Source organism: Mirounga angustirostris, unplaced genomic scaffold (assembly GCF_029215605.1).
Source record: "Mirounga angustirostris isolate CCGP_5_RB_7025 unplaced genomic scaffold, mMirAng1.0.hap1 SCAF_1, whole genome shotgun sequence".
Classification (NCBI taxonomy): Eukaryota; Metazoa; Chordata; class Mammalia; order Carnivora; family Phocidae; genus Mirounga; species Mirounga angustirostris.
In genome coordinates this window covers 147,704,371-147,729,228 of record NW_026991709.1, presented here as the reverse complement: position 1 = coordinate 147,729,228, position 24,858 = coordinate 147,704,371, and the positions used below count along the sequence as shown (strand labels likewise).

General features: G+C 40.8%; 1 protein-coding gene across 6 annotated transcripts in view; it reads left to right on the top strand.

The window, feature by feature from the left end:
* MYRIP (myosin VIIA and Rab interacting protein) overlaps positions 1-24,858 on the top strand; it is a 406,340-nt gene that overhangs the window by 154,821 nt on the left and 226,661 nt on the right. For all 6 annotated transcript variants that reach the window (XM_064589763.1, XM_064589754.1, XM_064589758.1 and 3 more), the window contains exon 3: positions 22,833-23,054. In XM_064589763.1, coding sequence (XP_064445833.1) covers positions 22,833-23,054 — 222 coding nt within the window. The remainder of the gene's footprint in view (positions 1-22,832; positions 23,055-24,858) is intronic.

Genomic DNA, 24,858 nt, shown 5'->3' with positions numbered 1-24,858 from the left:
TACCCTGGTCTGGCTCACTCAGGCCACCTGCCCAGGACTTGTGCTCACCAGAATTTGGTAATCCTTAGAGAGTAGCTGTTTTGTGCCATCTCAGCCTATCCATAGTCATGCTATTGGCTAAAAATGCCTGGGAGCACTCACCTGGGCCCCAGTGAGCTTCCCACAGACATCTCCCCTTTCCAAACTAATGTTACCCCTGGATCGACCCTTGTGGTTCTTATTTGATTGCAATATGCCCTTCAATAATGACCATCTTATTACTTACAAGATCTGGAAATTACATAGCACACTTGGGACCACACAGCAAGGTCATGGGAGAGAGAGTGAGCAAGCAAGAGAGAGCACACACAGGGGCCAGGCTTCTGCCTTTACTGGGGTCAAGAGTGGGAGCCTAGGCTCACTCCTTATTGGTAAATTAAAAATTTTAAAGTGGGAATTTAAAGCACAGGAAGAGAAAAAACAAGTGGCCTAAATGGTCAATTATCAAAATCAACCAAGATCTCTAAGACAAAGGAGACTCAGTCGGGGAAGGTGGCCTGGCAACATTGTTTATTTGAGACAGCCTTTAAGGATGCCTCTTTGAAATGGATTCCTCTGCAATCAAAGCTTAAAGCAGGCACTCTTTTACAAAAACAAAACAAAACAAAAACTGTCAAGACTTTACACTATAGTAGCAGAATTCATTCTGTTCTTCTTTCCAGTAGAGATTTGACTGTGAGTGGAAATATCTCTAAGAATGGAAGAGATGGTTTTAACTTTTCACGGGTCCATTTTGTTAAGCACAACTTAAGAAAAACCCTACCTTCCAAAGTTGCATGTTGTCCTTGCTGATTCCTCATGAACTGTGCAGGCTGGTCTAAGAAAATCAGCTGTGGGTAAGTAAGAGTTCAGTTATAAACTGGTTCTCGCTTTTCATAGGCTACTGTGGTCTACCTGAGAGCCCCAGGGAGTGAGGGCCAGTCACCAGCAGGGTCAAGACCCTGAGTGAAATTTGAGGCTCCTGTGAGTAGCAATCCAAGAGCGTCTGCTGGCGGGACATGGATTCTGGGGCCAACAGTCACATGGCAGGGCACTGACAGGGGAGGGCAGGTTTAGGGGCCCCGGCATCCTCCGCTCCAAGGGAGTTAGTGACAGAGGGTGGGCACCACACAACTGGTTTGTAACATGGCCTGGTGAGCTCTGGAGCCAAGACAGCCAGAGCAGGTTGTCTGCCATCTGCTGTTCCTCACCCAGCCCTGGGCCCTCCACACATATCCTTCAGGGGCTTCTGAGCATGCTCTTGGCAACTGATCTGGTCTTGTACTTTGTGTCTTTTAAAGATTAATTATTGTGATGCTAATAAGGGAAACATTTAAGACTGAATGAACACTTATATCCTACCATCTTAACATACCTCTTTCTAAATTTTGTTAAAGAAAGTTACCTCACAAACCACTCTTAACTGTTGTCTGGCTCCCTGTCTCACCACTTCCCTATAAGTGTGCCTCCGAAGGTCACTGATGTGAATAACTCTAGTAGGACGCCCTTTGGTTCTTCGATTGCCTGACCTCTTGGTGGCATCGGACAAAGCTGAGCATGCTGTCTTCATTGAAGAAGTTTTCTTCCCCCTGACCCCCAGCCCCATTTCTTCCTACCTTGTCTGCCATCCTTAGAGGTAGGTATGTGGCTTGGTCCAGGACTCCTTATCTTATCTCTGTCCTTTCCTCCCAGCTAATTTCAGACACTCTCATCTCTATGCTGGTGACTTCTATATTCTCATTTTCGGCCCAGATTTCTCCTCTGAGTCTCAGACCTGTGTGTCTTGCTTGTTACACATCTCTGCTCCAGTATATTCATAGCTGCTGGTGGTGCCCCACCCAGGTCCCCATCGCCACCAGGCCTACCCATCCCCTAGCTGCTGTAACAGTTAAGAGTTGTTAGCAGCCCCTTTTCCTCCTTTCTGCCTCTACCTCACCCCAAGGGAAGATCTCTGCCAGTGCCCAGCTGACATGGGGTCATGCTGCAAGGTGGGATGACTTTGGAGCAGTTTCTTCTCCAAAGCTCCCATGGGATCAGGCTGAAGCAGACCACTGAGACCTTGCTCAGCCTGTTCCCCTGTCCTGTCCAGTCTTTCTCACTTCCCTTCTCCTAAGGGAATTATGTTCAAGAGAATCCCCATCTCAAACTCTGCTTCTGGAAACTGGGCTAAGACAACTATCATATCAACAGCTCAAAATTACTGTATCTAAATGTTGCCCACCCCCTCACAGGGTATCTTATTAATGTACACAAACCTTGAGTGTACCCAGTTAAAATTGGTGTCTCAGTCAAGCTACAGATTGTGCTGTATTTCACGGTCCAGTCAAGTTTCTTGTGAAGAGCTGGCCCAGGCTGATGGTCAGGGCCAGGTGTTATCTTCTCCAGATGGGAAAAGTGAGATTCTAAGAGGATACGTACAACGTAGATGTTGTGATGATCTCTGGGACCACAAACACAGTTCCCTTCATTGACATAATTACAGAGATGAAATGCTGTATTTTGGATTTCTGTCATTTGTGATTTCTCGCTTTTGGAACTCACTATCCAAAGCAACTTAAGATGTTAGTCTATACTCTTAGACTATACAACTTTAAAGTAAAGCTGGAAGGGGACTTAGAGATTACCTACGAAGCCAAATGCAAACTCGCACTCCCTCCTAGATGTCTAGGAGCAGAGCAGACATCACTAATCAAACATGGCACACATTCCTAGAGTGTCCAAATGTGCCCTCAGAATCCATCTTAATATAGTCTTACTGTAGTCTTCCAGATGACCACTTCTGGTTCATGAGACAGATACATAGGGAGATACAGTTATAGGCACAAGTTGAAACAAATATATAAATTGAACTTATTCATAACCTTTATCGGGTTCAATCCCTTTATTGAATATCTGAGCAAACTGGGTTCTCACTAAGATAAGTGACTTGCCCAGGGAGAGGCAACCTGTTGGCAGACAAATCAGCTCTCAAACCTAGCCCTACAGACTAATGATTCTGTGTTCTTTTGGATATCCTGTACACATACTTGCATCTCTATTCCTTTTGTTTGACTACTTACCACCAGAAGTTTTGCTGATGAAGATACATGCATAATTTCCAAATCCACTTAATCAGGTAGATTTTCTGGAAAACAGTAAAGAATCTAAGACAAACGATACACCACTTTTTTTTTTTTCTGAATGTGAGCAATGTTGGACAAGGAAATTATTTACTCTGGGAATTCCAGATAAATTTTGTGTGTTTTGTGGGGGTGGAGTCTGTTTAATTTTCAGTTTAGCAGATTAAAATCCTTTTTTTCTCGCCATTTAGCCTAATGAGTAATCACCTTGTTGAAGCTTGTTTTGTTCATTTGTCTTTAGCTAATTTGTGCCAGTGCATTTGGAGTTGGGTGTTACTGTGCATATTCATTGGCAATTAAGATAAAAGAGTGAAGCACAAGTAGGCAGACATGAATTTTTCATGCAAATGAGTTCTAAGAGAATCAAGACCCATGTGAACTTTAAACTGGAAGCTTTCTCTTTGTCTTACGAAATGTGTCAGTCCTAGCCCAGGAGGGTGTATATGGATTACTGTTTTCTGTCCCTTCCTTGAAGACACCCCTTCTTCAGCTGCTGTGTTATTACATGATTGACACTGACTGATTTCTTAGTTTCGTCCATGCTTGTGCCTTCTTTCTTTCTCCCTGACTCTTGATATGCCCCAATATTCAGTCCTTAGTACTCTCTCTTTGTTCTTTCACCCTCAAAAATGTCCTCCCAGAGCTACAGCTCCCACTTTTATAAGGGTGAGGTCATGGTGAACATCCTGTGCTTCTGTCTCTCTCCAGAGCTCCAATCTGCTTTGTTGCATCTGCTAAACTTGCTCACTTTGTATTCTTTCACCGCTTCAAGTTAGTGAGTCAAACCAAAATTCATCATATGCTCACCTTGTCCTCAACATGACTTTCTTCTTTATGTCCACAGTATGGGCATTTTGTTAGTCAGTCATGAACCTGAAGACAGTGGTGGTCTTTGGATCCCCTATTTCCTGTATCCTGATATTCTAGGCCCCAGGTCCTCTCAGATGTTTTCTTCACACTGTGACTCACAGCCGTGTCAGCCCCTCTGCTCCCCCTGCCACCTCCCTGGTCCAGGCCTGTGCAGGATGAGTCTTTTGTCTGCACCCCTCCCAGCATTCATGCTTCCTACAGCCCTGGAACTGTAGCAATCCAGGGATTCCTAAAAGGGCTCACTTTCAGCTGCAGTGCCTTAACATTGTAGACAATCAAGTCAATAAAGTGGTCATGAAAGATAAATAGCATGAGAAAAAGGAAGGAAGGAAATGATTGCAAATAACAGTACACCTCACCTACCTAGTGGTCGATGCCAGAAACCCCACTGCCATCTTTGACTTCTATGAATTCCAATATTCAGTGAGGTCTACTTCTTAAAAAATCTCTCAAATTAGTTTTTTCCTCTTCATTCCCATTGCCTTGGTCTCCAGTTATAGTCTCAGCCTCAGTAACTGTCACTGTACAAAAGTCCCACCTAATTTCCTTCTCCTAAGCCAGCTAGCACTTTTTTTTTAAAGATTTTATTTATTTGAAAGAGAGTGAGAGAGAGAGAGAGCATGAGAAGGGGGAGCGGGAGAAGCAGACTCCCCTACTGAGCAGGGAGCCCGACCTGGGGCTCGATCCTAGGACTCTGAGATCATGACCCAAGCCGAAGGCAGTTGCTCAACCGACTGAGCCACCCAGGCGCCCCAGCTAGCACTTTCTAATCTACTGTCTTGTGTCAGGCGTTCCCTCTTTGAAGCAGATCTCACTTTGGTGAAGACCATCACTGTCCTCTTATCATTTCCTTTTACAAATGCCCACTCTTTAGATGGCCTCCAAGCCCCTGTAGGACCAGCCACAGCCCCCACCCTGGCTTGTTCCCCTCCCTCCATTTCTTTTTTTTTTTTTTTTAAAGATTTTATTTATTTATTTGAGAGAGAGAGAATGAGAGACAGAGAGCACGAGAGGGAAGAGGGCAGAGGGAGAAGCAGACCCCCTGCCGAGCAGGGAGCCTGATGCGGGACTCGATCCTGGGACTCCAGGATCATGACCTGAGCTGAAGGCAGTCACTTAACCAACTGAGCCACCCAGGCGCCCCCCCCCCTCCATTTCTGACTCCACACACCAAACCAACCACTTCTCCTTTCTCAGACTCCATGTTCAGTTTTGTGGCTACACTTTTGTGCAAAGTGACCTCCTCACCTATGATATCTTCTTCCAAATACCACATGGTATCACTTCTTTGTGAATCTTAAAAAGTCACTCATAGAAAACTGAGAATAGAAAAGTAGTTGTCAGAGGTTGGGGATGGGTGAAATAGGGAAAGGTTGGTAAAAGATACAGACTTCGAGTTATAAGAAAAATGGATGAGTTCTGAGGATCTAATGTATAACCAGGTGACTATAGTTGATAATATTGTAATAATTGAAATTTGCTGGGAGAGTAAAACTTAAATGTTCTCACCAAAAATAGAAATAAAAATAAATAAAGTAAAGGTTAATATATGAGGCAATGGACATGTTAATTGAGTCAGTGGTTGAGAATCCCCTCACAGTGGATACATACAAATATTACCTTGAACGCTACAAATATATTGCGATCGTATTTGTTAATTACACCTCAGGAAGAATGAAGGGGGGAAATCGGAGGGAGAGATGAACCATGAGAGACTATGGACTCTGAAAAACAAACTGAGGGTTCTAGAGGGGAGGGGCATGGGAGGATGGGATAGCCTGGTGGTGGGTATTAAGGAGGTCAGGTTCTGCATGGAGCACTGGGTGTTATACGCAAACAGTGAATCATGGAGCACTACATCAAAAACTAATGATGTAATGTATGGTGATTAACATAAATAAATAAATAAATAAATAAATAAATAAATAAATAAATAAATAAATAAATAAATAAACAAATAAATAAATAAATAAATACACCTCAGTAAAGCTGGGGGAAAATCTCCCTCCATTCTGCTGGCAGACTCCTGTACATCCTTCCAGACCTAGCTCAAGCCCCACAGCATCTATAAACCGCACTCCGTTTCTCTTGGTCTGCTACCTAGCATTTTATACACTTGTCTGTAGCACCTTGGACATTGTTCAGTAGCTACTTTGTCTCTGTGTTTGCCTCTTTCTTGAGGCTGTGAGCTCTAATTTGCTTTATATCCCTAAAACCTGGCAGGGAGCCAGACACAGAGTAGGAGCTTAACCATGTTGAGTGAATGGATAAACCAATGAATAAATGAATGTTCCACACATAAAGGAACCAACTAAATAATTTCTTTTTTGTTAGAGAACACATGTAAAGTATATTTTTAGAGTGTGAGTTAGCAGAAGTGCTAGAAGTGATTCACATTAATTAGAGATACTCTATTTTGGCAAGAAAATATTTTTGAGCATTCACATGGGATTAGTGAACACAGCAATTAGGATCTCTAATAGGTGATAGAGATGTATGTTTTGTATATTTTTTAAGCTACTTTTATATTTGAATCCATATGTTTTAATTATATTTAATACCAATTTATCCTTATCTATTATTACTTAACCTTTAGACATGTGATAGTTTCAACAAGTAGTTACAGTTGTGGGCGCCTGGGTGGCTCAGTTGGTTAAGCGACTGCCTTCGGCTCAGGTCATGATCCTGGAGTCCCGGGATCGAGTCCCGCATCGGGCTCCCTGCTCGGCAGGGAGTCTGCTTCTCCCTCTGACCCTCCTCCCTCTCATGCTCTCTGTCTCTCATTCTCTCTGTCTCAAATAAATAAATAAAATCTTAAAAAAAAAAAGTAGTTACAGTTGTTTAATCAATTGAGTTTATTTCTAAAAATAGAATTTATACTTCATTATACCTTTTGAGTTTTCTGTATCAATGTTGTCTTTAGTCCAAGGTGAGCTGTTGTGTGACAGGTCCTACCAGATGGTGCTTAAATTTCAAATGAAGGTGAACGTGAAAGGCAGGAACGTGAAAGACAGGTAACCAGCTGTGGGATCTTGCACATGTTAGTTTGCACCTGTTTACCTGTCTGTAGGATGAGGAGGACTGTACTAGGATATAAGCTTTTCCCTGAGCACAAACAATCTGGATGTAGAGTATCGGTTGCATCCAGGAAAAGCTGTGAATATATCAAATATTATATTTTATATGTAGAATAATTACTTTCCTGGGCCTCTCTGATTTTCCTAATTTGCAGTTTTGATAGTTGTACATGGTGTTCTAAAACTGGTTGCATTTACAATGGTTCAAAACCTATGGGATGCTGCAAAGGTGGTCCTAAGAAGGAAGTATATAGTAATACAAGCCTTTCTCAAGAAACAAGGAAGGTCTCAAATACACAACCTAAGCATACACCTAAAGGAGCTGGAGAAAGAACACAAATACAGCCTAAACCCAGCAGGAGAAGAGAATTAATAAAGATTAGAAATCAATGAAATAGAAACCAAAAGAACAGTAGAACAGATCAACAGAACTAGAAGCTGGTTCTTTGAAAGAATTAATAAGATCGATAAACCCCTGGCCAGAATTATCAAAAAGAAAAGAGAAAGGACTCAAATAAAGTCATGAAGGAAAGAGGAGAGATCACAACCAACACCAAAGAAGTACAAACAATTATAAGATCATATCATGAACAACTATATGCCAACAAATTACACAATCTGGAAGAAATGGATGCATTCTAGAGATGTATAAACTACCAAAACTGAACCAGGAAGAAATGGAAAACCTGAACAGACCTATAACCAGCGAGGAAATTGAAACAGTAATCAAAAATCTCCCAACAAAGAAGAGTCCAGGGCCAGATGGCTTCCTAGGAGTATTCTACCAAACATTTAGAGAAGAATTAATACCTATTCTTCTGAAGCTGTTTCAAAAAATAGAAAAGGAAGGAAAACTTCCAAACTCTTTCTATGAGTCCAGCATTACCTTGATCCCAAAATCAGACAAAGACCCCACCAAAAAGAATTACAGACTAATATCCCTGATGAACATGGATGCAAAAATTCTCACGAAAATACTAGCCAATAAGATCCAACAGTACATTAAAGGGATCATTCACCATGACCAAGTGAGATTTATTCCTAGGCTGAAAGGTTGGTTCAACATCTGCATATCAATCAATGTGCTACACTACATTAATAAAAGAAAGGACAAGAACCATATGATCCATTCAATAGATGCAGAAAAAGCATTTGACAAAGTACAGCATCCTTTCTTGATTAAAACTCTTCACAGTGTAGGGATAGAGGGAACATACCTCAATGTCATGAAAGCCATATACGAAAAGCCCACAGTGAATTATCATTCTCAGTGGGGAAAAACTGAGAGCTTTTCCCCTAAGGTCAGGAACATGACAGGGATGTCCACTCTCACCACTGTCGTTCAACACAGTACTAGAAGTCCTAGCCACAGCAATCAGATGACAAAAAGAAATAAAAGTCATCCAAATCGGCAAAGAAACTGTCAAACTCTCACTCTACACAGATGACATGATACTTTATGTGGAAAACCCAAAAGACTCCATCCCCAAATTGCTAGAATTCAGCAATGTGGCAGGATATAAAATCAATGCAGAAATTAGTTGCATTTCTATACACTAACAATGAGACAGAAGAAAGAGAAATTAAGGAGTTGATCCCATTTACAACTGCACCAAAACCCATAAGATAAACCTAACCAAAGAGGCAAAGGATCTATACTCAGAAAACTATAGAACACTCATGAAAGAAATTGAGGAAGACACAAAGAAATGGAAAAATATTCCATGCTCCTGGATTAGAAGAACAAATATTGTTAAAATGTCTATGCTACCTAGAGCAATCTATACATTCAGTGAAATCCCTATCAAAATACCATCACCTTTTTCATAGTGCTGGAACAAATAATCCTAAAATTTGTATGAAACCAGAAAAGGCCCCAAATAGCCCGAGTAATGTTGAAAAAGAAAACAGAAGCTGGTAGCATCACAATTCCAGACTTCAAGCTCTATCACAAAACTGTGATCATCAAGACAGTATGGTACTGGCACAAAAACAGATACACAGATCAATGGAACAGAACAGAGAACCCAGAAATGGACCTTCAACTCTATGGTCAGCTAGTCTTCAACAAAGCAGGAAAGAATATCCAATGGAAAAAGGATAGTCTCTTCAGCAAATGGTGTTGGGAAAATTGGACAGCCACATGCAGAAGAATGAAACTGGACCATTTCCTTACACCATATATAAAAATAGACTCAAAATGGGTGAAAGACCTAAGTGTGAGACAGGAATCCATAATATCCTAGAGGAGAATACAGGCACCAACTTCTATGACCTTGGCCACAGCAACTTCTTACTAGACACGTCTCCAAAAGCAAGGGGAACAAAGGCAGAAATGAACTATTGGGACCTCATCAAGATAAAAAGCTTCTGCACAATGTATTGTATGGCGACTAACATAACATAATAAAATAAAATTAAAAAAAAAAAAAGCTTCTGCACAGCAAAGGAAACAGTCAACAAAACCAAAAGACAACCGACAGAATGGAAGATGATATTTGCAAATGTCTTATCAGATAAAGGGCTAGTATCCAAAATCTATAAAGAACTTATCAAACTCAGGGGTGCCTGGGTGGCTCAGTCCGTTAAGTGGCTGCCTTCAGCTTGGGTCATGATCCTGGGGTCCTGGGATCGAGCCTCACGTCTGGTTCCCTGCTCAGCGGAGAGTCTGCTTCTCCCTCTCCCTCTGCCTGCCACTCTGCCTACTTGTAGTCTCTCTCTATCTCTCTGTCAGATAAATAAAATCTTAAAAAAAAAAAAAGAACTTATTAAACTCAACACCCAAAGAACAAATAATGCAATCAAGAAATGGGCAGAAGACATGAAAAGACATTTCTCCAAAGAAGACATCCAAATGGCCAACAGGCACATGAAAAAATGGTCAACATCACTGGGCATCACAGAAATACAAATCAAAACCACAAGAGATACTACCTCACACCGGTCAGAATGGCTAAAATTAACAAGTCAGGAAATGACAGATGTTGGCGAGGATGCGGAGAAAGGGGAACCCTCCTACACTGATGGTGGGAATGCAAGCTGGTGCAGGCACTCTGGAAAACAGTATAGAAGTTCCTCAAAAAGTTTAAAATAGAACTACCCTATAAGCCAGCAATTGCACTAGGTATTTACCCCAAAGATAGAAATGTAGTGATCCAAAGGGGCACCTGCACCCCAGTGTTTATAGCAGCGGTGTCCACGATAGCCAAACTATGGAAAGAGCCCAGATGTCCATTGACAGATGAGTGAATAAAGAAGATGTGGTATCTATATATAATGGAATACTACTCAGCCATCAGAAAATGGCATCTTGCCATTTGCAACAATACAGGTGGAACTAGAGGGTATTATGTTAAGGTTAATAAGTCAGTCAGAGAAAGACAATTATCATATGATCTTACTCATATGTGGAATTTAAGAAACAAAACAGAGGATCATAGGGGAAGAGAGGGAAAAATAAAACAAAATGAAATCAGAGAGGGAGATAAACCATAAGAGACTCTTATTCATAGGAAACAAACTGAGAGTTGCTGGAATGGAGGGAGGTGGAGTATGGGTAACTGGGCAATGGACATTAAGGAGGGCACATGATGTAATGAGCACTGGGTATTATAAAAGACTGATGAATCACTGACCTTTACCTCTGAAACTAGTAATACATTATATGTTAATTAATTGAATTTAAATAAAAAAATAAAGTCCTAGGACACAAAAAAAAATCAAAAAAATAAAACTTGTTGCACACATACTCTCTGACACCATTATAACCAGCACATTGCTATCAAGTGCTCACATGAGCAAGCTATAGTTCTAGATGCTATACAAGCAAAAGATTGCACTCATGTCCATGGGCTGCTCATCATTCAAATACAGAACACAACATGTGCTGACGCCCTCCAGAAAGTAACCCGAGTAAAGTGTGGACGCCTCTCCTTCTGTGCCTCAAAAATGTTTTGTAGGGATCAATTCTGCCAGATGCCTTACACATAGTATGCATTTTATAAAGGTGATTGATGTTCCTTTTTGTGGAAGCATGAGTTAAAAAAGGAAGTCTTCCCTTTTTCTCTGGGAAGGGAGATGTCAAAGAAATATAATATTATAAAAGGCTTTAAAACGATTTCTGTAGGTTTTCCAATAGTTTCCCTTCTGTATTCAGATTTGGAGAACGTAGTTCATTATAGAGTAAGAAGGGGAGTTCCAACTCAGGAGAGTCAGCTGTGCATGAGCATCAGAGGGGTAAGTGCCTTAACATCTCTGCTGCATCACCAGTGAAATTTGACATCTCTCCACAGGCCGACCTGTACAGTGACTTCTTCTAAATGGAGAAATCAAATATTAATAGAAGTAAAGTAGGTGTTCACATATAATGCATGATGCATTAAATATCAGAATATGCATGGTGGTCTGCAGTGTAGAGATTTTCTGAGCTTGTGTCCATCCCAGGTAAATGAGAGAATGAAGTCTGGAACATTTCTGTTACATTCACAACAGCCTGGAGAGTGATGACAGCTCCACTTCTCATGGGAGAGTTTTCTTGCTCAAGGTCAGATCTATATCAACAAGCCCAACAGCAGGAAGAAATTCTCCAGGGAAAAAGTGTCTGTTTCTGTGGATGCTATGGTCTGCAGGTTTGACCGGCTCTGGAAGTGGTACCTGTGCTCAGCCACAGAGAAATTTTTATTTGCATATATTAGTATTTGAATGATGATTAAGAACATTCCAGAATCTGAAATATTATATTTATCTCTTATTTAGAAATAAAAAAGAATCCTGTTCCCTCATCATATGTGTTTGAATTCTCCTTTCAACTTTCCTATGGTGCTTTATCTTCAGTAAATTATAAGCAGCAAAAGGCAGAATATCTTACTCTGCATAATCAAAATTTACAGATGCAAAGTAAGAGTTGGTCAAGTGTTTGGTTGTTTTGCATATGGGTTTTCCATAATGGTAGAAGCCTAAGAAATTGACTGTTAGGAGGTTTTTACACTCATCCAGTGCTCTTGTTTTACTGTAATCCCCAGCCCACTGGCTGAACTTGCTTGGGAAGGAAGAGTACACACTGAAACATGCAATCCAGGCCAGACCTTCTGTGTCGAGGACAAAGGAGGCCACCAGTGTCCTCCTCTGAGGAATTCATTGTCCTATAGAGGGCACATGAACAAATGATTACAATACAGTGTAATGAGTGCTGTGAGGAGTTAGGCACAGAGTGCTAGTCATGCCTGGCAGTACTGGAAATGGGGTAGGGAAGGGGACATTTGAGGTGGATCTGGAAAGAAGAGGAGGAGAAATGAGCTGGTAAGGAAGTGGGGAAGACACGTGGGGGAGAGAACCCAAGCCAGCTCCAGAGAGTGCCATACAGCCAGAGTCATCATCACGCCTTTCTAATGGTGAAGGGTAGTGGTGAAGGGTAGCTGTGTGTTTCAATGCTGGTCACTCTTCATGAATTGTTGCAGGTGGCTTGGAATAGAGTCTGTTGCGTGGCACAGCTGCTGATGCTGAGGGCCTGAGCTAAGGGGAGATGTGTTTAAGGGGTATCATAGTGCTAAATGGATAGGATTTGGTGTGCGATCACAAGCAATAATAAGAAAAAGGGAAGGTTTGGAGATTCCTCTCAGGATTCCAAAGAGGCCTCAGGATAGAATTTTGTGCTCTTTGGGGAAAGATCTGGGATGGAAATAATAACTATAATCTTAGACAGCTGGAGGTAGGTCCAGTTAAGATGGCAACATGGAGACCTCGACTGCTCCAAACCTCATCTGAAGCTTAGGAGAGCAGGTGGGACCAAAGGTGTGAGAACCACTAGCACATGCACCATAATTTGTGACACATATGGGGCTCAACTCCTCAAAGGAGGAATGAAAACAAGATGAGGAATAAGGAACAAACTCTGGAGAAGACATAATGCAACATGAATTAATCTGGAGAGAAAACCATAGCTCCAAGGGAGTCTCTGGTAGCCAGAGAGCAGAGTGGTCAAGAGAGCTGATGTCAAGGTCAGATGGAATGGGGACTTCAAAAAATCTTTGGATATGACAGTATGTGACTTCTACTCTCTGAAGATGTCAGTCAGGATCCCATCAAAACCCTCTTAATAGAGGTTTTTAAATTCAGGAATTGGCTATAGAAGTATTAGAAGAGCTGGTAAAGCAACAGGAAGAACATGATGTTCCAGAGATCAGTAACCACAGGAGCTGCTTCTGCCTTTAGGGCTGGAGGAGAAAAGGAGAAAAAGTATAACTCAGATTCCACAGGCCTGCATTTCATGGCTGTTGCCCCATTGCTGATGAAGGAGCCCCCACCACCAAGAGGGGACCAAGGAGCCCCATTCACCCACAGTTGCCTGCCTCTACTGGAACATAAAACAGAAAAATTGTGTGTCCCTCCCCAGTCTCACACGAATACCTCCAGTCTTCCAGCCTCCTTTGCTGCATGAAAGAGACCATGGAAAAACAAGAAAGATGCCTAGCCTAGTTCCAGCAGCCAGTACCTGGGAGAGGGGACTAAAGCAATTGTTTTTATATACGAGGTGCTGTTATTTCTCCTTTATAAAAATAATGATGTGTGTAATACAGTTAAGAAATGGGCAGAAGACATGAATAGACACTTTTCCAAAGAAGACATCCAGATGGCTAACAGATACGTAAAAGATGCTCAACATCACTCATCATCAGGGAAATACAAATCAAAACCATGATGAGATACCACCTCACACCTGTCAGAATAGCTAAAATTAATAGCACAAGAAGCAACAGGTGTTGGCAAAGATGTGAGAAAGGGGAACCCTCTTGCATTGCTGTTGGGAATGCAAACTGGTGCAGCCACTCTGGAGAACAGTTTGGAGGTTCCTCAAAAAGTTAAAAGTAGAGCTACCCTACTATCCAGCAATTGCACTACTAGATGTTTACCCAAAGGATACAAAAATACAGACTCAAGGGGTATATGCACCCCGATGTTTATAGCAGCATTATCAACAATAGCCAAACTAGAGAGAGCTCAAATGTCCATTGATTGATGAATGGATAAAGATGTGGTGTGTGTGTATATATATATATATATATATATATATATATATATATATATATATAATGGAATATTAACCATCAAAAAAAAATGAAATCTTGCCATTTGCAACATGGATGAAGCTAGAGAATATTTTATGCTAAGTGAAATAAGTCAGTCAGAGAAAGACAAATACCATATGATCTCACTCATATGTGGAATTTAAGAAAGAAAACAGATGAACATATGGGAAGGGGGAAAAGAAAAAAAGGAGAGAGGGAAACAAGCCATAAGAGACTCCTAATGATAGAGAACAAACTGAGGATTAATGGAGGGAGGTGGGTGGGGGATGGGCTAGATGGGCAGTGGGTATTAAAGAGGGCACTTGTGGTGAGCACTGAGTGTTGTATGTAAGTGATGAATCACTGAATTCTACTCCAGAAACCAATATTGCATTGTATGTTAACTAAGTAAACTTTAAATTAAAAAAATGATGTCTAATGTGCCAATTTTTACAGGACATGTTCCATTAAGTGAGGCACTCTCTCTTGTTTTCTTTCTGTTCCTCATGCCTACAATAGTAGGTACTCAGTAAGTGTGAATTGAATGAATAATTGGCAATCGAAACAATACTGTCTATGGTCATGAAGTGGTGCTACATAAGTATGGATCAGAATTACTGTTTCTTTGATAGCAAACAAGTGACATGTGCCATCACTTCTCCCTGCTACACCCATGGCAGACACTGCTAACTTATCATGGCTCTCTAGCTCCATTGAGCCTGTGTACATCCTCTCAACACATGGTGCTTCACCCACTACCAGTCAATCAGAGTTGGCATGGCAGTGGACCAAGAAACCATGAAATGTCAGTAGGCTTTTCAGATGTCCATTGCAGTCATTAGTCATTTGGAACATACAACTCAAAACCACGGTGAGGGGCACCTTGTGGCTCAGTTGGTTGGGCATCTGCCTTCAGCTCAGGTCATGATCCTGGAGTCCCGGGATCGAGTCCTGCATCCAGCTCCCTGCTCAGAGGGGAGTCTGCTTCTCCCTCTGCCCTTCACCTGGCTCATGCTCTCTCTCTTAAATAAATAAAGTCTTAAAAACTACAATGAGGTACTACTTCACACCCACTAGTACCCAGTGCTCAAGCAACAAGTAAGTACTGGTCATTCTTGTCCAGATAAAAGCACAAAAACCTTCTTGACATATAAACAAGTGTGATTCAATGTTATGGGTACTCAGATCTCTGGATTTCTTGCTAATCCAAATGAATAACTAGTATTTGCTTATTGTTGCTTTGCTCATTTAAAATCTTTAAACAACTCTAAAAAGTAGGAATGATTATCGCCACTCAGAAAACAGAGGCTCAGAAAGATTGGGGCTATTTGGTAAGTGACTGAGCTCAGCTTTGCCACCTAGCCTCTAAACCCCTCTGTCCATCTGGGGCCTTCCCAGGATGTTTTAAAGCAGGTACCTGGTCTTGCATATTCTTAGTTGATTCTGCAACCAGCCACTGTAAGTTGTCCTATACAATTCCATTCAGTGTCTTTCTCCATGAGGTGCTATAGGGCATAGAATCTGATAAGTAAGAGATGGTTCAGAAGAAGGCCATGCTATTCCTCCACTGAACCTCTGGTTCCAAACACTCCATTTGCTTGGAACAAATTTTGGAGGGGTTGATACAGTTTTATTATTAGATACTCAGTTTTAAATGCCATTGGAGTTTGCAGCCCTGTGTGTCAGGAAACAAAACTCATAAAGCTCAAGTGATCCTGTGGATTGACTTCACAGAGCTCTTATGATCCCCAAAGACTTTCCTTCCTGGATGTTTTATCCCACTTAATTTAGTGGCTCTGAAATATCAATAGAAGCTGGTCAATTGCTGAGGCTATTCTTATGTTGTTTACAGATGTCAGAGCTGTCAATGACTTAGCTCATCTCTTGCTCTAAATCTGAGAGACTGGAGAACAACATCTTCATGCCTTAGGGGAAAAAAACCTCTGTCCTGTTTCCCTGTAAATATTTTGTTCAGCCAAGTATAAACTATCAGCTGGCCTGATGTAACCTCCCCTTCTAATTCTGGATTCAGCCTCCCCTTGCTCCCCAGTGCTCAAGCAACAAGTAAGTATCAGGCAGTGCTATGCAAAGCACTTAGCCCTGCTCATATATTGCCAGATATTTAAGCCAGCTCAGGACACCTTGAAAGTTAATTCTGCAAACACACCTGAATTGTCATGGAAAGATGTTTTACGTTGTTAAGTGAAAAATGAAGTTACAAAACCATACAAAGGTTTCCAGTTCTAGTAGCAGGCTAGGATGAGCTAGTGCAATCCTTCTTTGTACTGAAAACACTAATAAGATTTAATGTTTGTAAATCATGTATCTGGTAAGGGACTTGTGTCCAGAATACATAAATAACTCTTACAACACAACAATAACAAAGATAAGTAATCTAACTTTAAAATGGGCAAAAGGTTTGAATAAACTTTTCTCCAAAGAAGATATACCAGTGGCCAATAAGTACGTGAAAAAGTGCTCAACGTTATTCATCAATAGGGAAATGCAATCAAAACCACAATGAGATACCACCTCATATTCCCTAGGATGGCTATAATTAAAAAGGCAGACACTAACAAGTGTTGGTGAGGATGTGGAGAAATTGGAACCCTCATGTTTTGCTGTTGGTGATGTAAAATGGTGCCATCTTTTGGAAGACAGTCTGGCAGTTCCTTAAAAGCTTAAACATAGCATTACCATATGACCCAGTAATTCAGCTCCTGGAATTGAAAACCATTCACAGAAAAACTTGCTCATGAGTGTTCATAGCAGCATTATTCATAATAGCCAAAAGGTAGAAACAGCCCAGATGTCCATCAGTTGGTGAATGGATAAATAAAATATGGTATATCCATAAATGGAATATTATCTGGCAGTTAAAAGGAATGAAGTGTTGATACATGCTACAATATAGATGAACCCTGAACATATGTAAAGAAAGAAGCCAGACACAAAAGACAACATATTAGGTATGATTTCATGTATATGAAATGTCCAGGATAGGCAAATCCATGGAAACAGAAAGTACATGAGTGGTTGGGTTGGCAGGGCTGGGGGGCCAACACTGGGGATTGACTGCTTGATTGGTATGGGGCTTCTTTTGAGGATGATGAAAATGTTCTGGAATTAGATAGTACTGGTGGCTAGACAACTTTGTGAATGTACCGAAAACCACAGAATTGTACAATTTAAAAGGGTAAATGTTATGGCATGTGACTTTTTTTAAGTCAGGGGGGAAAGTAAGAAGGGGACACTGCCAGGGGGTGGAAGTAAAGAGGGAAGTAAATCCTAGTGGTCAGCCTGGTCAGATGGAGAAGGAAGAGGCTCTGATGGCTAGTGGCTGCAGTGTTAATTTCTGCATGGGGGCAGGAGATGTGGTTTGAGCCTTTGGAGGACAAGCAGTTGAAAATGAGACACCTGCATAATGTTCGGTATTGGAGGGTTTCGCTCTCAGTGAAAGGGGACACCTAGAAAATTTCTACTCACTGGCTTAGGGAAGCTAGAAAGTAGATGATCTTTGCCTAGAGCCCTGGGTGGAAGAAAAGAAGTCTCCTATAAGAAATCAAAGCTCAAAGTCCCAATGCTGCCGTGCACGTGGGATTGGAAATCCAAATCTTACCACTCATGTGGTACAGGATTTTCCAAGCTAAGAAACAAATATGAAACTGGTCTGTAATTGATAAGCCCTCTGTGGTGCCTTGTGAAAACAAATGCATAGCTGCTCTGCTGCAGCACTTGCACAGAACAAATGCACTTACAAGAGAAACAAGCTTGGCTGAAGAGGACCTCATTTAAAATGATGAACCATAAAAGCAAAGAATCCACCTTGAGCAAGACTTCATAGACATACCCAGTAGAAGAATTAGCACCCCTTCTAAGAATTTAAGATAATGTAAGAATCAGGAAGAGGGTATAAAGGAAGTATATTTAAGATATATAATATATATATAATATATATATAAATATAAGATAGACTTTAACACAAAAAAGCATTATTAGGGATAGAGAGTGTTGTATGTGATCACAAAAGAAATATTTCAATAAGAACATAACATTTATGAACTTCGATGCACCTTACATTATAGTCTTAAAAGCATAAAGTAAAAATTAACTAGAATTGAAGAGAAATTATAGATCCACAATTATTATGGGAGAATTTAATGTTTTGTTCACAATAGAGAATAAATATTCTTTTCAAACACACATGAGACTTTACAAAAATTGAGCATGTTGTAGGCTATCATGCAAGTCTCAACAAGTACCAGAGAATTCATTTCTTCCAGATCCTCTTCTCTGATCAAAATGTAAAATCAAAATCTATAAAAAAGTCCTACATTTGGAAATCTCAAGTCTGAGAATTATCAAATATGTAAAACAGAATAACAATAAAAAATGTTCTTTTTTTATTATTATGTTCAGTTAGCCAGCATATCGTACATAATTAGTTTTTGATGTAATATTCAATGATTCAGTAGTTGCATATAACACACAATAAAAATGTTCTGATTGAAAACCTATGGGGTGTAGCGAAAGGGATATGTGGAGAGTTTTATAGCCTTAAATGCATATGTTAGAAAAGAATAAACATTAAAAGTAAATGGGCTTTACTTTTTTAAATTTATTTTTTAAAAGTTACTAAAAACTATAGAAAACCCTAGAGATTCTGCAAAAAAAAAAAAAGAGAAAACTACTAGAACTGATAAATGAATTCAGCAAAGTTGCAGGATACAAAATTATATACAGAAATCTGTTGCATTTCTATATAATAATAATGAAGTAGCAGAATGAGAAATTAAGAAATAGTCCCATTTACAATGGTACCAAAAAAATAAAATATCTAGGAATAAACCTGACCAAGGAGGTGAAAGTCCTGCACTCTGAAAACTATAAGATGAAAGAAACTGAAAATGACACAAATGCAAAAATATTCCATGCTCATGGATTGGAAGAAACAATATTGTTAAAATGTGCATACTTCCCAAAGAAATCTACAGGTCTAATGTAATTCCTATCAAAATATCAATGACATTTTTCACAGAACTGGAACAAATAATGCTAAAATTTGTATGGAACCATAAAAGACCCCAAGTAACCAAAGCAATCTTGCAAAGCTAGAGGTATCACAATCAGAGATTCCAGGATACGCTACAAAACTGTTGTCATCAAAACAGTATGGTACTGGCACAAAAACAGACATCTAGATCAATGGAACAGATAGAAATCCCAGAAATAAACCCATGCTTATATGGTCAATTAATCTACAACAAAGAGGCAAGAATATGCAATGGGGAAGAGACAATCTCTTCAATAAATGGTGCTGGGAAAACTGGACAGCTACAAGCAAAAGAATGAAACTGGACAAGCACACACAAAAATAAACTCAAAATGGATTAAAAACATAAATATGAGACCTGAAACTATAAAATACTGAGAAGAGAGCAGAGGTAGTAATTTCTTTGACATTGGCCTTAGAAACATTTTTCTAGATATGTCTCCTCAGGCAAGGGAACCAAAATCAAAATTAAACTATTGGAACTACACCAAAATAAAAACCTTCTACACAGCAAAGGAAATCATCAATAAAACAAAAAGGCAACCTACTGAGTGGGAAAAGATATTTGCAAATGATATATCTGATAAGGGGTTAATATCCAAAGTACATTAAAAAACTTAACAACTCAACACCCCCAAAAAACAAATAATCTGATTAAAATGGGCAGAAACCTGAATAGACATTTCTCTAAAGAATGCATATAGATGGCCAACAGATCCATGAAAAGAGGCTCAACATCACTATTCAGGAGAATGCAAATCAAAACCACAATGAGATATCAATCACCTCACACTTGTCAGAATGGCTAGAATCAAAAAGACAAGAAATAACAAGTGCTGGTGAGGATGTAGAGAAGAATGAACCCTTATGAGCATTTTTGGTGGGAATGCAAACTGAAGCAGCCACAGTGGAAAAAAGTATAAAAGTTTCCTCAAAAACATAACATAATAAAAGAAAACTTAAAAATGGAAATACCATATGATCCAATAATTCCACTAGTGGATATTTGCCCAAAGAAAACAAAAACACTAATTCAAAAAGCTATATGCACCCCTATGTTTGTTGCAGCATTATTTATGATAGCCAAGATATGGAAGCAGCCCAAGTGTCCACTGATAGAGGAATGGATAAAGAAGAAGTGGTGTATTCATACAATGGAGTCTTACCCAGCCATAAAAAAGAATGAGATCTTGCCATCCGTAACAACATAGATGGAACTAGAAGGTGTAATGGTGAGTGAAATAAGTCAGAGAAAAACAAATACCATATGATTTCACTTATATGTAGCATTTAAGAAACAAAGAAAAAAGAGATAAACAAAAAACAGACTCTTAACTATAGAGAACACACTGATGGTTACCAGAGGGCAGGTGGGTGGGGGGATGGGTGAAATAGATGATGGGGATTAAGGGTGCACTTACCATGATGAGCACTGAATAATGTATAGAATTGTTGAATCACTGTGTTGTACACCTGAAACATAATACTGTGCTTTTTTTATTATTATGTTATGTTAATCACCATACATTACATCATTAGTTTTTGATGTAGTGTTCCATGATTCATTGTTTGTGCATAACACCCAGTGCTCCATGCAGAACATGCCCTCTTTAATACCCATCACCAGGCTAACCCATCCCCCCACCCCCCTCCCCTCTAGAACCCTCAGTTTGTTTTAATTACACTTCAAGAAAAGAAAAGAAAAGAAAAAAGAACAGAGAAAACTCAAAACCAGTAGAAGGAAAAAGTAATAAAGGTAAGACTGAACGTTATTGGAATGGAAAATAAATAAGCAATGTAGACAATCAACCAAATGCTAGTCCTTCATTTAAATTAACAAAATAAATAAAGCTCAGAACTTACTGATCAAAGGGCAAAAAACTTAAGGTCATATAGGCAATATTTGGAAAGAAAAGGGGACATGATATAAATATAGCAGAGGTCTTAGAGTCATGAGAGAAATCTGTAAACCACTTTATGCCAACATACTTGAAAATCTAAACAAAAAATAGATAATTTCCTAGGCTTCAAAGTCAGAACAGTATATATAATAACATTTTAAAATAAGAGAGCAAGGGAAGAAGAGGAAACAGAAAAAGACAGAGGGGGTAGGGGGAGAAAGGGGGAAAGGGAGAGAGAATGGTACATAAAGATAACTCTGAGTAGTGGAATACAGGTAATTCTGATATTTTTCCTTTCTGCTTACCTGTGTCCTGGTTAATTTACTCCCATGCCTAATGTGTCAGGCAAGGGCAACTCCTATCTATGCAACCGTTGTTCACCATTTAGGCCATGGATTTTGAGAATTTGCCTCTGGTCAGGTGGGCCATGGAGGCCCCTGGAAAGAAAGAGGGGTCCCAAGGAAGCCTGGATGTGCAGAGATGGGACAGCATCATGGCCTGTGGCAGGGCCCGGGGAGGGAGCCTAGAGGCAGAGATGGCTGAGGACTTGAACCCCATCTTCCCATTGTCTTCTCTACCGTGTGTCTCTTATAAGGACACTTGTCATTGGAATCAGGGCCCGTCAGGTTAATCCAGGATGATCACACCTCAAGATCCTTAACTTATGACATCCCTAAACACCCTTTCTCCCAAATAAAGAAGCATTTCAGGCTGTGGTGCTGAGGGCATGGACACACATTTTGGGGGCCACCATTCATCCCACTGCAGGGACTGACTGACAAATTTAATTACAGAAAAATGAAGCACTTCTAAATAATGAATGACACCACCAGCCAAGTTGAAAAGACAAGTGCAAACTGGGAGAAAGTATTTGCCGTATACATCATAGATTGGTCTGGGATGAATTGCATAGTCACAAACTGGGCATGGAAAAAAATAAATTATTTTGCTGTTACTGTTTGTGAGTGTCCATTTTTGTAGCAGGAAAACCATCTCAAACTTGCCAGGTCAGAGTAACTTGGTTACTTCCAGTCAGTTTTTCCCTAGGAAACTCAGCCTCTTTGGGGTATCCTTGTCTCTCAGGGTCCGCATTCCTTCTCCCTGAGTGGAGAGAGAAGCACATGCAGTGTGGTGTTGTGCATTAATATAGCTGGCCATGTGCCCAGTATGACCATGAGCTCTTTGGAAGAAAGGATTGTCTTTGATTCAGTTCTGAATCACTAGTGCTTGGGATTTGCCCATCACCCAGAGTATCTTTATTGCCTTACATTGATTTGAAAGCTTTTAAAATCCCTGGGTGCTTTTGTTTCGGGGCATGTTAAATAGGACCAGGGCCGCATTTATCCTATTCCCTGCAGGGCTGTTGCGAAGATTAATGTTTGAGCATAGATGATCTCCTGCTCCTTTAAAAAGACATTAATTAAGTTAAAGGTTTTATTTTTCAAGGATGTGCTTAGTTTTTATAATAGTTTGTATCTCAATATATTGTCTGAAATATAATAAGGCTCATGTGCTTTCTCATAGAGAACAAGACATGCAGAAATGCACAAAAATTAATCCACCATTAGGATTCCTCTCTGGATGTCATGCCAAGTAATTGGTGTTTCGGAGTTCATCATTTTGTGGGGAGATCCTCCATGGTGGCTTGGCCTGTGGGAGGCGCCGGGCGGGTGCTTTACGGAGAGAGCATCCTGACCGGATGTGCTATTTCTCTTCTCCCGGTTGCCCAGTGAGATGAAGCAGAAGCTGGCGGAGGAAGGCAGCAAGTGCAGCATCCTCTCGAAGCACCAGAAGTTCGTGGAGCACTGCTGCATGCGCTGCTGCTCACCCTTCACCTTCCTGGTCAACACCAAGCGCAGGTGTGCCGACTGCAAGTTCAATGTCTGCAAGAGCTGCTGCTCCTACCAGAAGCGGGAGAAGGTGTGGATCTGCTGTGTCTGCCAGCAAGCCAGGTGAGTGGCCAAGTGGACTTAAGGTGTCTGCTGGTGGCATGGTCTTCCTTTAGCCAGGTAGGAGCAGCAGATGTTGACTGGTCAGCACAGAGGACTGACCACAGTAGAGATTGCCAAGGTGTACAGAACACCATGTGACCTTTACAAAGAGAACGAAGGAGGGCTGTGCTTCTTGTCTGGTCTCATCCTTTCATTCATTCAGGCATGTGCTGGATTCTTGGGAATTATGCTGGGTGCGGGAACATGATGGGGGATCAGGAAGATTGCTTATGGGGATGATGAATGCATGAGTGTTGATCATGGTATATACCGTGTGTATGGTATATATCGTGATACAGGCCTGACTAGTTCACCCGTTAGCTGTGGGAATGCAGAGCAAGGAGCCACTAGCTCTAGGGTTTAGAAAAAGCTTCACAGAGAACAAGAAATAAAGGCAGGATGGTAAAAGATGAAAAAGAATTACTAACGTGAAAGGGGGTGGGGATGGTGGTCTCCACGTGAAGGAAATGGCTAGCGTGGAGTCTCACGGAGATGTGTGTTTTTATTCTCCCTCAGTGACTGCCAGAGTATTTCTCTGATACACTGAGTATTTAGAAACTGATAAGTTTGATAAGCCAGTGTCTGGTGTTTGTTGCTTGGAATTCTTAAATCATTGCTGATCCTAGCATCTGCAAAACACATTCATATTCATTGCATCCTGCCATAATGCCTCTTACTGTGAGCAAGACAGAGATTGGCTGTTCCCAAGAACACACACAGGAGCTCCTGCCTCCCTCATCTTCTCCTTCTTTCCTCCTGCCTTGTTTGTTCATTTATGTCCTTTAACTTATCAAGCCCCAGCATTTTCCCATAAAGCTAGTTAATGGAGATGGCTGCTAAGCTCTCTTGGGATCCCCAGGGGCTCAGTCTCTGAGCTATAAAGAGAAACCAGTGGAAGCAAACGTGGTTTGTTGAACACCCTTTGTCCAGGATGGGGTGCTGGCCAGGTTCTGCATATGACTTTCAGAGCAAGGAACCTATCCGAGTCCCCATATACCAGCTTGGTAGGAGGAGGAGAAGCCCTGTGGCACCAAAGGGAAGGAGGAGACTTTAATTGTAGGTGAGCCTGTGCTTGGGAGTGGATGATGCAACCAGGTTCATCCTGTGTCGTGTCTTCCCTTTCTCATTAAAGTTGGGTTAAGGTCAAGTGCTTAACAAGAGAGTTGGAAGAGATTATGTGCAATAGACATTACAGAAGTTGGAGACCCAGGCTTTTGAGCTGGATTCTAATCATCGATTTGTATACTTCCGACCGCCCATTATGCGTTTTGCTCCAGCCACACTCAACCTCACATATGCGGACATGAGGAAAGCAGACCGTCAGGTTCTTCCTGGGTTGGAGAGGCTTTCAGAGGGTTGGGACAGACGCAAGGTTAATGGAGTATAAGATATTTAAAATGTAGAAATTAAAATGGTAGATTAATGTAGATAGCAAAGGAAAGAAAGACAAAAAGGAGCTGTAGATGATGGAAAGAAAACGGAGAGGTCAGTCAACTAGAAGTACTTGGTAAAATTGAAGAACTATCACTTAGCAGAGAAAGTTTTGCGTAGGGGAAAACATGTTTGAAGTAGTGGTTTCCGAGGTGGATCCATTGGGTGCTGAACATGGGCATAGGTGGCTGAGGTCTAGCTGAGGAAGGCATGGGACTAAAAGGCAAGTGCACATGGATTCCGAAGTGAGAGTTTTGATAGCAGAAGTTTGGAGGGGGAGACTAATCCAGGTGACACAGTTTTCTTGAGTGAGGAGGAGGAACAAGCAGGCCAA